Source organism: Fundulus heteroclitus, chromosome 4 (assembly GCF_011125445.2).
Source record: "Fundulus heteroclitus isolate FHET01 chromosome 4, MU-UCD_Fhet_4.1, whole genome shotgun sequence".
Taxonomy (NCBI): domain Eukaryota; kingdom Metazoa; phylum Chordata; class Actinopteri; order Cyprinodontiformes; family Fundulidae; genus Fundulus; species Fundulus heteroclitus.
The window spans coordinates 19,456,136-19,469,346 of record NC_046364.1 but is presented as its reverse complement, the minus strand read 5'-3'; the positions used below and the strand labels follow the sequence as shown (position 1 = coordinate 19,469,346).

Genomic DNA, 13,211 nt, shown 5'->3' with positions numbered 1-13,211 from the left:
CTTTGGCTCCTCACAACAACTATTGAGCATTTTTCTTATCGAAAAAACTTACATATACACCTACAGGTGCTTGGATTCTGGTACCTACATGTTGAGCAGCTATCTGAACCGCTTTGAAGCTAAGACTCCTAGGTAGAAATCTTTAGGCTAATATAAGAGCTCCCTGCGAAGAATGTGAGAATCTTTAGGAATATGGCCACAGATCTGTTTTTTTCTTAAGGGTGAACTAGCTCAACACTAACTGCCTGGACAGGCATAGTTCCCTACGGCTCAGTCTGAAACATAAAATAAGCAGAATCATTATTACCGTGGGCCTCAGGTCTGTAGGACGCTGTCAAAAAGGAGTTGGATTCTTAATCAACACACTGTATTCACGGTTAATGTGGTTGTTGAACAAAGCAGCTGTGAGCTCCGGATATGCACATCTGTTCTCTCTCCAGATAAGACATGATAGAGGTGGACAGGCCTGACAAAGACCACTGAGCTGTCAGTGTGTGGGCATCATCAAGCCAACAAAAGATAAGATGTGGGCCCAGGTTAAACAGAAAATAAAATCTTGTTTTAAATCAGTGCATTGTCAGCAAACTCAGCACTTTTAATCTTAGCCAAGACTAGCAGGAGCTTGAGTATGACTGATATAGACCTTAGCAGGTGACCCAACACATTAAACCAACAGCTCAGTCATGGGTCACTACGGCTCTGTGATATTCTTTTTTGCCTTCGTTGAGCCAGAGGCTGTCCTGTCAATTTATTTGTCCTTGACCAGATTTGCTGACTGGACTGTTAACAGAGACCTCGCTGGATGTCAGTATCATGTGTATAAAGTATAGAAAGGCTAAAAGTTAGCTTTCATTCTTTCAGAGAAGAGGTACAATGACTTGGAAAAGTATTTATACCCCATGAAAACGTTTATATTTTGCATCTATGTATTTTAAGGGGATCTTATACCAAAGCAAAGCAGTGCCACAATGTCTAGTTAAAGAGAAGGTTCACGTGGTTTTCAAAGTTCTTTTCAAATAAATATTCAGCCCTCTTGATTCTGATTCCCTGAAATAAAATTAACTGCAATCACCCGCCTTTAAAGATTTGATAACTATTTATACACCACATGTGTTAAATTTCCATTTAGTTTAAATCAAACTGTTCTGTCAAAGCCTCAGAGGATAGAGCACATTAGTGAACAAACTGCATTGTGAAGACCAAGGAGCACAGGTAAGAGATAAAGCTGAGGAAAAGGGTCACATAGAGAACATGCCAAGCTTTGGACAATAACAAGGATCGCTGTTCAGTCCATCATCTAAAAATAGAGACTGTATGGCAACACATTCACCATCAAATCTGGCTGAACTTGCAATGCAGATGTGAAAAAAGTAGTCTCCAGACCTTATAGACACATCCCAGAAGACTCAAAGCAGAACATGGTTCTACAATCTGTTGAATCAGGGGGTCTGAATACAAATTCACACCACATGTTTCAGATTTTATTTCCAAAACAAAAATGTTGAAAACCCGGCATCCTTTTCCTTCCCCCCAAACAATCCCGTTGGTTGCACCCAGGTCACGTCTGAGAAGTGCAAGGTGGCAGCTTTTGAAGGGGGGGGGGGGGGGGGGGCAATTTGACATCACTGGTTTCTCCTACATGGGAGCAAAGTCTGTATTCTCACTATATATAATACTGTACCTAATGGTTATCCCCAACCATTCATTTTGCAGTGAAGGATGAGCATAACATACTAAAGTGTACAGTACCATCAAGTGCATGGTGATAATAATCTGGCATGTTTGGTACTCTGGAAATGTATACCACCAGTCAGTGAGAAATGGTTTAACATGTTGTGTCATCTCATAACTGGGAGAGGAATCAGACTGCTTTTTAAAAACAGAGGTAAGTCTGAGATGAGCACATTTTGAAATGCTATGTTTTCAACCCCCACCCCCAAAAGCCCTTTTTACTGAATTTTTGTTCAAAATAACATGCTTAAATCTAATCACGTGTTATTCAACCATTACAAATACTATTTAATTAATCTTGGTTTAAGTTTTAATAATCTGTGGATACCAAATTTGTTGCGTTTAACAAAAGGGAACCTAGAAAAAAAAAAAGGTTCCTCCCCCAGAATTGAGGCTCCTGGGCTTAAATAAAGAAAAAGAAAATTATTTCAGTATGTTAACAACTGCAAATTGCCATGATTTATTGTTATATCGATATTAAAATAACATAAGATCCTTTTGGTTGTCAAATTTGTACTGTTGAATATATTTAAAAGCATTTCAAACATGACAATTTCTGACATTTATGATTATCTTAACCAACATGAGGCTTTAACAAGTGCAACAGCTGTGAACCTGTAAACCTCAAGTCCAACAACGAATGCCTTTCTTTACTATCCTGAGAAAGAAACATGAAAAAGACAAAAACCTGAAAAAACCCAAAAACCAGGGGGTCTGTCACTAAAGCTAAAAGTTTTGCTATCTGCCTGGAGCCCAGAGCTCAACATCAGCCCAGAACTGTTTGGACCCAAGCAGCCTACAGCTGTGTCCATGTCCTTGCATGAGTCAAAATCTGGGCCACGCAGAGATCAGTTTAGGTGGAGTCAGCAAGTTGAAATACTGTTTCATTGCTGGTAAGTTAGTTTTGTTTATGACAGCATTGGCAGAGTGAACTTTATCAGTTTACTTATGTCTCCTTGGGTTTTCACTCACTGTGCGCCCTAACTACCACAATGTGAGGCCTATATTTATATATATATATATATATATATATATATATATATATATATATATATATATATATATATATGTGTGTGTGTGTGTGTGTGTGTGTGTGTGTGTGTGTGTGTGTGTGTGTGTGTGTGTGTGTGTGTGTGTGTGTGTGTATAGAGGGCATGTTTTTTTCTTTCTTTTGTCACCATCAAATCTGACTAAGCTTGAGCTTTTTTGCAAAGAAGAATATGAATACAACAAAAAGAAGTTAAACAGAGCATTCAATTTGGACTCAATACATATGACCAATCGAGTTTCCATGTTATTATTTATAAAAAATATTTTTAAAAGTCTCTCATTTTACAATTATGCTGCACCAAGTGTTGGCCTATGAACAAAAAATCTTGACAAAATACACATTGCAAATTATCAAGGTGTGGAGAAAGTGTGAATACTTTTTCAAAGCACTCAATTTTGATCATCTAATAATCTGAGGCAGGCAGTCCTTTAAGCACTTTTACGACCTGTAGAAACTGTATGGACCGTTGACTAAATACAAAAAGTCTCCCGTATCTAGCAATGACCCAATACTGAAGCTATTTTCAGACAGTATGCATGGAGAATATGCAGAGAGAACCTGTCAAATATTATCAACCTTCTAGTGGTTCACCACTCAAAGCAGCACTTATGAACAGAAATCTGCATACGTGTGAAATAGATACATTTACACATGCATATTGGATGTGAGTGAAAGAAATAAGTCCAGTTAAAATGAGGGAGAAATATCTGTAACTGTTACAACAAGACATATTCAATCTGTTGTCTTGCTTGTTGGTGTTTATTTCTCTTCACATATTGCTTTTGGTGACGACATAACACTTGTCCGTGTCCATAATGGCTGAATGCATTCAGAGTCTGCTGTTAGTGGATTTCTGCTCACTTTGCCCAGATTTGCTGTCCTGTTCACCCTCTGCAGACCCTCCTTTAGAGGGTAGAGCGGCTAGAGCATATTTCACGGACTCCCCTGTCACCTTGTTGGCGTCCAACCCAGACATTATAGTGGCCCTGCTGTAGTCGTTCCTCTGTCTTCTGTTGAAGCGTACGGTGAACAGACCGTAGATGATGGGGTCGAGGCAGGTGTTGAAGAGCCCAAAGATAAACAGGATGTGGGTGAGGGAGTGCGAGACTTTTCCCTCCAGGTCGTCAGGGAAGAACCAGTACCAAAGTCCCAACAGGTAGTACGGAGTCCAGCACACTATGAAGGAGACCACAATGACGATGCTCATCTTGAGGGTTTTCATTCGAGCTTTTGGGATGTTGTTCTTCGAGCAACGGAGATGTGGTTCATCAGAAGACTCTAGAGGAAAAGTGGACATCTGTTATCCGTGTAATAAATGAATACATAAATGCATTTGTTACTTCAAGGCTGGACTATTGTAATTCTTTGCTATCAGGAAGTCCAAAAAATGCAGTTCAAAGTCTTCAGCTGATCCAAAATGCTGCAGCAAGAGTTCTGATGAAAATCAACAAGAGGGATCATATTTCTCCAATTTTAGCTTCCCTTCATTGGCTTCCTGTTAAATCAAGAATAGAATTTAAAATTCTTCTTCTAACGTATAAAGCCCTTAATAATCAAGCTCCATCATATATCAGAGCTCTGATTACCCCGTATGTTCCTAACAGAGCACTTCGCTCTCAGACTGCAGGTCTGCTGGTGGTTCCTAGAGTCTCTAAAAGTAGAATGGGAGGCAGATCCTTTAGCTATCAGGCTCCTCTCCTGTGGAACCAACTCCCAGTTTTGGTCCATGAGGCAGACACCCTGTCTACTTTTAAGACTAGGCTTAAAACTTTCCTTTTTGACAAAGCTTATAGTTAGAGTGGCTCATGTTACTCTGAGCTACCTCGATAGTTATGCTGCTATAGACGTAGGCTACTGGAGGACATCAGGATCTATTTCTCTCTCTCTGCTGAGTTCTACTGTTCTCCAGTTTTGCATTGTATTACATTGAAATGACTATCGTCATTTCAGCTTTTAACTTTTTGTTCTCTCTCTTTTTTCTTCATAGTAGGTACACCTGGTCTGGCGTTCTGTTAACTGTGACATCATCCAGAGAAGACAGATCACCCACTACTACCATCTAATGTAGAACAGATTACTGGATCAATGTGTGCTTCTGTGCTTTTTGTCTCTCTTGTTGTGTCTCTGCTCTGTCTTCTGTAACCCCCAGTCGGTCGAGGCAGATGACCGTTCATACTGAGCCCGGTTCTGCTGGAGGTTTTCCTTCCTGTTAATGGGGAGTTTTTCTTTCCACTGTTGCTTCATGCTTGCTCAGTATGAGGGATTGCAGCAAAGCCATGGACAATGCAGACGACTCTCCCTGTGGCTCTACGATTCCCCAGTAGTGAATGCTGCTTGTCGGGACTTTGATGCAATCAACTGGTTCCCTTATATAGGATCAATCTGATCAATCAATATGATTGATTTTGACTTTGTAAAGTGCCTTGAGATGACATGTTTCATGAATTGGGGCTATATAAATAAAATTGAATTGAATTGAATTGAATTGAATTGAATTGAATTGAATTGAATTGAATTGAATTGAATTGAATTGAATTGAATTGAATTGAATTGAATTGAATTGAATTGAATTGAATTGAATTGAATTGAATTGAATTGAATTGAATTGAATACAGATGAACACACACCTGGTAAATCGACAGCATCAAGACCACAGCATATAATTTCAAAACTTTAAAAAGTTAGAAGTCACCCAGCTTCACTTTAACAGGGGGTGTACACCTTTGAGAGCCTATACTTTGAAAACTGAAATTTGATCAGATGGAGGTCAGATCACATAATTTTATAAGGGCTGGTTTAGAAAACTCTGATTAAATTAGACTTTAGATACCTGTAGTTGGTCTACTGTTGATTTAATCAAACACACTGCCAGCAATTCATGAAGCTGCAATTTGCTCTGCTAATTAGTTTCAAGTGTACTGCTTATTAAATCTTATTTTAGGCTGTGCGTGTTATTTTTTTATTTTTTTATCTAACAAAATATCTACATCAATCAGTTAAAAGCAGGCTGTATTGTCTGCTGCAGTTTCTATTTTTATTATGTTTTTGTATTCTAGTTTAATTGTGAATTTCTCTTTTAAATGTTCTTTTAAACGCTCTAAATTGTATTTTTATGTGAAGAAAGTTGCTATATAAATAACATTTGCTGTTGGTCTGGGTCATGTGACCAGCTGTCCTCAGATTTTCTGAGACAACTATCTGTGTAGGAGAGAAAGCAGCTGAAACACCGGTTGTTAAAGTTTATTATGCTCAAAGCAAAGAGCTGTTTATGAAGCAAGAGAAAGCCTTTTTCTCCAAGTTTTGTCCACGTATGCTTAACGGAAAATACACTGAAACATGTTGTAACCCTTTTATCAACAAATCATGTTTTGCCTAGCAAAACAGCAAAGTGTTCTGTGTGAAAACGTTGTCAGCAGGAACAAGGCCTGAGTTTATTGAGGTCTTTTCCTTTAAGTGTGAGTCAGGTATATCTGCTGCATAAAAGTTATCTGGTTTTCAAGCATATACACAGGACTGAGCTTAATAAAGTATTGGAGTGTGACCCTGCATCGGCAAGTGCCTATTCTTGAGTGACTCATTGGTTTTAGGGATAAAAAAAAAATCCTCATCAGGACATCAGAAATTCTGGGCACATTGCATCATTCCTGTTCATTATAACCAACAACGTTTTCTTTTTCACAACCCTGGCGGTTGTGAAAAGGTGCCATGCTAATGATTAATGGGCTGGCAAAAAATAAATAGCACAAAACAAATGGCAGAAGAGAAAACAGAAGCACAAGAGTCCTGAAATCATCATTAGGGTGTCCCATTTCCTGTCCTTGTTTAGTCTCTGGGCTATTCCAGCAAGTGAGCAGCAGTGTGTGATTTGTGTAGTTACCGTTCTTCTTTATCATCTGCTTGGAGATGTGGATGAAGATCCTGGTGTAACAGATGATCATAATGGCCAATGGCAGCAGGAAGAGCCAGGAGAAGGTGAACATGTTGTAGGCGGTTTCCTGCCAGTGAGTGTTGAAGCTTCCCCTAGTGGTGCACTGAGTGAAGTTTGCTGGATAAGTGATGGTCACATTATGGAAAATGAACATCTGTGAAGGTAATTGTAAATAAACATTAGATTCTAACTTCGACAGCAAGGATAATCAAGTAAATTCTTGCTTGTAGCAGCGATGATTAGGTGTCTGCTCACAATCCTCATTTAGGAAAGGTAAAAATCTCTTTTAGGCCAAGCAGTTTTGTTTGTGTTGCTACACACAGCTGTAAAATATGCAAAATGTAGAGCTTCAAGGGCAGAATGGAAGTAACGCTCGATGTCTGGCAGAGGGACCTTTAGAAATGGCTCATCAACTGGATGACCTTATCGGTCTTTCACATTATTGTAGGTTAATTATAAATCATTATTACTGTCACCTTGGAGAGAACACTGAGTTGCATTTCGTTAGGTGCAAAGCGTAAAGATGACAGGAACTTACAAAAAAAAAAAAAACCTGGGAAGTTAAAAAAATCAAAATCTGATTTTTTTTTCCAAATGTATGTTTTACAAAATTTGCTGGTCTCTTTGGAGAGGAGATTTGTAACACTACAGCTAATATCTGCACCATATGTCTCTTTGTAACTGGGAAGCATACTGTCAGGAAACTACACCCACACAAAATGAAAAGGAATCATAGAAGAAAATCCGTCTTTATTAACCTGGCAAGCAGATTGATGAGTAGCACTCTACGTTCTGCACATTATCAATCTGGATCCGCTCCCATTGAATCCGTTTAGGGAAAGGAGGGACATTCAGCAGAACCTTCCGAGCTTATTGGGTGAAGTTACACTTAGTGCCCGCCTACCAAAGGCTGGTTTTAGCCAATCACGGTATCTAATGAAAATTTCATAAGCAGCAGGTGTCAAGATGGTTTCTCATGCATTTGTGAGCATACAAATACCGCAAGAATTCAGCTTACAGTCAAGGTTAAGTCTTTATTTACTGTGCACAAATGCAAAAAAAGATTTGATGGTTTAGATTTCCCTGCGATGGACTGGCGACCTCTCCAGGGTGTACCCCGCCTCTTGCCCATTGACAGCTGGAGATAGGCACCAGCACCCCTCATGACCCAATGAGGGATAAAGCAAGTAAGAAAATGGATGGATGGATGGATCAGAATTCCTATATTATATTAATACTCAGACTATATATATAGTACCTAATGATAGCATTCATGCCAATTTAAGGTTTTCGCATTCATTCATTTTGCAATCACAAACTTTAATGGTATTTTGTAGAATTTGTACTGATTAATTTGATGTACTGGTTTGTACAACACAAAATAGCGCAATATTTTAAAGTGAGAGTAAAATAATACAAGTTTAACAACGTCCAAGGTTTTTAAAATGGACAGTCTGAAAAGCATTCACATTTATTTGTATCCCCTTTGCTCTGACGGCCCTAAATAAAATTCGTTTCAACCAATGACCTTTAGAAGTGACCTCATTAGTCAATAGAGTCCAGACAGAGGAATAAAGCAGGCAGGTCAGGGAGAAACTTGTGGGGAAATTTAAAGGCTTGGGTTATACAGTGAAGCTCACCATTATTGGCACCTGTGAAGTTTAAGTAGATATTATTGTATATCTACTGAAGGAAATTCCTCAAGTGGCAACATTTTACTACAGATTTTCCTCTAGCGAAAGCCTGGTGAAATTTTTGTCCATAAATGACTAAATTGTATTTCTCTGCACTGGTGTCTCCTGGCTTTGCATTGTCTGACTCTTCCATTTGCATCCTGTATGAGTGACATTCATGCCTGCATCTAAGCTGCCAGTGGTGTGACTTTGATTGACAGGTTGAATAATGATGAATTAATCTGATTGGATGAAGCAGGACACATAAAGCGCTGACTGGTCATGAATGCAGAGAGGATAACTTTTTAACCCTTTAAGCCCAGAGGGTTTTAGGAGCAATTTCCATCTGAAATAACATATCTGATATAAATCAACTACAGCTCCAAATTTATAAACTGTAAATGTAAAATGTTGTTTTTGTGTGATACTAAGGCATTAAAGTGGAACCACTATTGCAAATGTCAGATAGATAGATAGATAGATAGATAGATAGATAGATAGATAGATAGATAGATAGATAGATAGATAGATAGATAGATAGATAGATAGATAGATAGATAGATAGATAGATAGATAGATAGATAGATAGATAGATAGATAGATAGATAGATAGATAGATAGATAGATAGATAGATAGATAGATAGATAGATAGATAGATAGATAGATAGATAGATCAACTTTATTCCGGACTCATGGTCCAATAAATAAATAAACTTATTTAAATCAATAAAATAAATAGATAGCATCCAAATGTGCCAAAACGGTTCCAAAGGGGGGAGTTATGGGAGTTGGAGCACAGACATTTTATGCATAAATGCATCTGGGAATGGTACAGCCACCGCAGCCGTCATTTTTTAGGGTCTCTCACACGCCCAGAAATATGCGCCAAGGAAGCTAAATCATTAATCATAACAATGTTTACACAATGTGTAAATAAATGCATAAATAAATATGTTTTCATGCCAAATGCTTTTGCTCTTAAACAAAAATAGACATAGTATTATGTATTATTGTGTAAATTAATACATTTTGATAAATACGCTGGTTTTGTTGTTCAATGTATTTATGAACAACAATCATTTCTTCATAATTTTTGCGTGCTGTTTATATCCAAAACAGTCCTGGAAAGGCCTGGAAAAGGGTTTAAAATTTCCAGGTCATTCCAGAGTCTTACACAGGGATATTTCAGCCAGTTATTCTCACAGTGACTGTAGGTCTCTTTATAACTCGTATTTATTGTCACTTATTTTAGAGCCCAAAGAAGCAACTTAACTTTCAGAAACAAGCCGAAACAATCATAACCTGCGACTCACAGAATTTACAAGTTACTTATTCAATATTACATAGAATGGAGAAAACCTCCACAGGATGACAGCCCTCAATAAATAGGTGTAAACAATGGAATTGTTGAGATCAAAACAAATTCATGGGTCAGAATTGCTCGCTTAAATCGCTTAAATCCGATTGAGATTCTGTGGCACATCTTGAACACTGATGCTGACAAACGTGCTCCTTCAGATCAGAGAGAGCCAGAGCCATTTTGTGATGCAGAAAGGAAACAATTCAGTTTCTTGATGATCACGTTTGATATAGATAGTTGTGAAAGCAAAAAGGTAGTTCAGCGTTTTGGCACAGGGACACGGAACGCATAAAGCTTGTCACATCTTCCAAATCTGTGTTGACAAAAACTTTAGAAACAAGTTTCCCCCGCTTCACAATCATGTCCTGCTTCATTTGTGACCGTTTCATAAAACCCTATTAAGGTGCCTTATATTTGTGTTTGTAATGTGACAAAATGTGAAAAAGTTTAAGGGCTATAACTTTTGCAAGGCTGTATATAGATGAACCTGATTTTCCAAAGACATTCTATTTTATATTTTCTGTGTTCCATTTCACCTACCTCCAGGCCCGTATGCCAAGAGCCTTTATGGAGCATGGAGAGGAGGTTAAATCTGTGCCTGGAGGAGCCTTATGCAATACAACTCTGTCCTGTAACCCTGCACCTCTTTTTGAAATATGTTTTTCATGATCATAAGCTGATAAAGTGCATCCTCACCTGAGGGACTGAGAGCAAGGCGCTCATTGTCCACGCCATCATAAGCATGATCCTATTCCTCTTCGGAGCCATGCTTATCAGCAGAGGGTTGAGGATGGCCGACTGTCTGTCCAGACTGATCACCACCGTAACAAAAGCACAGGAGTACATGGCCAGCAGCTTGAGGAACATCAGGAACCTGCAGGCCAGGTCTCCGGCCAGCCACTGAACGGTGATGTTCCACGCAGCATCCACCGGCATCACAATCAAAGTGACCAGGAGATCTGCTGCGGTCAAGTTCACGATCAGCACGCGGACGTGAGATTTACGCCTGTGGCCGCTGGCTGCCCAAAGCACGGCCAGATTGCAGAGGCTGGAAATGCCACACAGGATGAAGGTAACGATCACTCTGACTTTTGCCGCTGTGGAAAAAGTAGGGAGCTGTGGGGTCCTGTCCACGGCTGTCCAGCTGCAGTTAGAAGCCAGCAGGTCGCAGCTGGCATTGAGGTCAGATCCTGAACTTTGCTGATACATGATGACTGGAGGATCACAGCAAGAAGAGGCGTTCATTTTCTGACTCTCAGCATGGAGTCAGCATTTTGTTCAGCAACAAAGAGGCTTGCGTCGCCCAGGGGAAAGAGAACAAACATATACATTAATCATGTTCACGAAGATTTATCTGCATGGATTTGCATTTCAAGAGCAGAAATTAGCCGTGTGAGTAACACAGTGGCTGTCAGGGATGGAACAGTCTGCTGAGGAGGACACACATGTGATGCTCGCTGAGGTGGAGAGACACTTGGCTCTAACAAATCACATTAGGTGCATGGGAGGAGATCTGGAGTATTGAATTTTCAGCACCTCCCACAGCAACACCTAGTAGCCAATCTGCAACACAGCACTTTTAGGAGGAAAATTGTCTTAACGGGTTTAACAGAATGGTGCTGCTCAGAAAGAAATTTGCTCAGATTTTTAGATGACTTATGAATTCAAAGTGAGGGTCAGCCATGGCCACACCTATAAGTCTGCAGGCCCCTTAGCTCCCACCCCTGCCCTCCCCGTCCTGAGCTCGAAAAGGGTATTAAATAGTAGGGTTTTTTAAGATTATTAATGTAAGAAAGTAAAGACTAGCTTCAAAGAGTATTTAGCAAGTTAGTTTTTTTTAGTAAATATGCTTGTCGTTTTTACATTCTTATTTATATTAATTAAATTTCTATCACTTACTCCTGGCCCTGCCGCAGCCTCCCTGTACACTCAGGAACATGAAAAAAGATATGTCTGCAAAATAATGTTTTACAAACATTTACCAAGTTTCAAACTTTGAAATGACAAAGTCATCTATTTTTGAAAATTAGCAACAGCTATGGTACTGCAGAAATATTGACATGGAAGTTTTGTGGGAGGCTAAAAAAATAACACCTGTGCTAAAATACCAAATTGGCTGATTTGATATTTTACATACGATTTAGATGATTTTTGGTATAGGTACTTGACAAATGAATTATTGTGAATATTATTATTGTTTTTGTTTATTACTATTATTCTTAATAAACCATTATTTATACAGAGACTCGTCGAGACACAATTTTTTATTTACAAGAGAGATCTGTTTTCACATATCTAAAAGCTCACATAGAAAAAAAAACTATAAGACTTTGTAAAATACAGTGTCATAATGTTTAAAATGCTAGATTATGAAAGACAAACGTAAATATGTTTTTAATATGAGGACTTTTTTCAATTCTAAGTAAAAGCAAACTTGTATTCTTTTTAAATCATGTCTAGATTTCACAGAACTATGATGGCAACATCTGTTACTACTTTCTTTGTTTTCAATATAATCCACGAACAGTAAAATAAAAAAATGGGCTTAATTTGCGGTATACTGAATATTTAAAATAGGCTTACAACAGGACATCAGTCAGTTTATCATCTCTAATTCAAAATCAGAAAATAGACTGATCAAACTTGAACTGGGTCACCTGACACTAAACACAGAGTTTTTAAAACACATGAGATTTGGTATGCTATCATTAAGACCCCAAAAAGAGACAACAGGTTGTTGTTTTTTTAGAATATAACAAGTGAGGAAACCTCAGTATACAGACAGGTGTATGTATTATTATCTGGTTATATATTGCTTTGATTTCAATTTACTTTGTCCTGACACAATTCAAGATATTAAACAACAAAATCCATGTAAATGCACACCTAAAATAATGTAAAACGTCAACAAACTCACATGCATCCCAAGCCGTCAGGAAGTTGTCTAAAGTACAGATAGACAAAACAAACTGAAATTAAATCCAAAGTAAATGGTGCAGGCGCGGCTGCTGCTGCTGCGACTGCTGCAGCTCCGTCCCCCTGTGTCCTTTCAGAATATTCTCCTCATCCACAGATCCACAGTCCCATCGGTCTCCCCACACAGATGTGTCCCCCCGCCCTCTGGTGTGTGTGCGTGTGTGTGTGTGTGTGTGTGTGTGTGTGTGTGTGTGTGTGTGTGTGTGTGTGTTTCCCCTGCCCTCTGCCGTGCGCGTGTCAGAGGCTCTCGGTGAGCGCGCGCAGAAGCTTCTCCGCATCCCGCGAGCGTCGGTCGGTTCAATGCAGCTCGAGCTCCGCCGCGAGGTTTCTAATTTTAACCCTGCACGTAATTAGACTCCGCAGCCCCCATCAGCGCCCCTGTCCACGAGACCGAACCCAACCTGCTCATGTGGCGACGAGCTGATGGGAGCAGGATTCAGAGGGGAGTTGATGCTTGTTGTTTGTAGTCTGACACTTGGTTTTCATGTCAC

General features: G+C 39.2%; 1 protein-coding gene across 1 annotated transcript; it reads right to left on the bottom strand.

Annotated features, from left to right (window-relative positions):
• Window positions 1-2,960: 2,960 nt before the first annotated feature.
• LOC105934126 (gonadotropin-releasing hormone II receptor) lies at window positions 2,961-12,825 on the bottom strand. The gene is made up of 4 exons (XM_012873977.3): window positions 12,662-12,825; window positions 10,441-11,037; window positions 6,660-6,864; window positions 2,961-4,060 (listed from the first exon to the last, which is right to left on the bottom strand). Exons 2-4 carry the CDS (start codon window positions 10,987-10,989, stop codon window positions 3,612-3,614), a joined length of 1,203 nt encoding a protein of 400 aa, XP_012729431.2. The 5' UTR covers window positions 10,990-11,037; window positions 12,662-12,825; the 3' UTR covers window positions 2,961-3,611.
• Window positions 12,826-13,211: the final 386 nt, after the last annotated feature.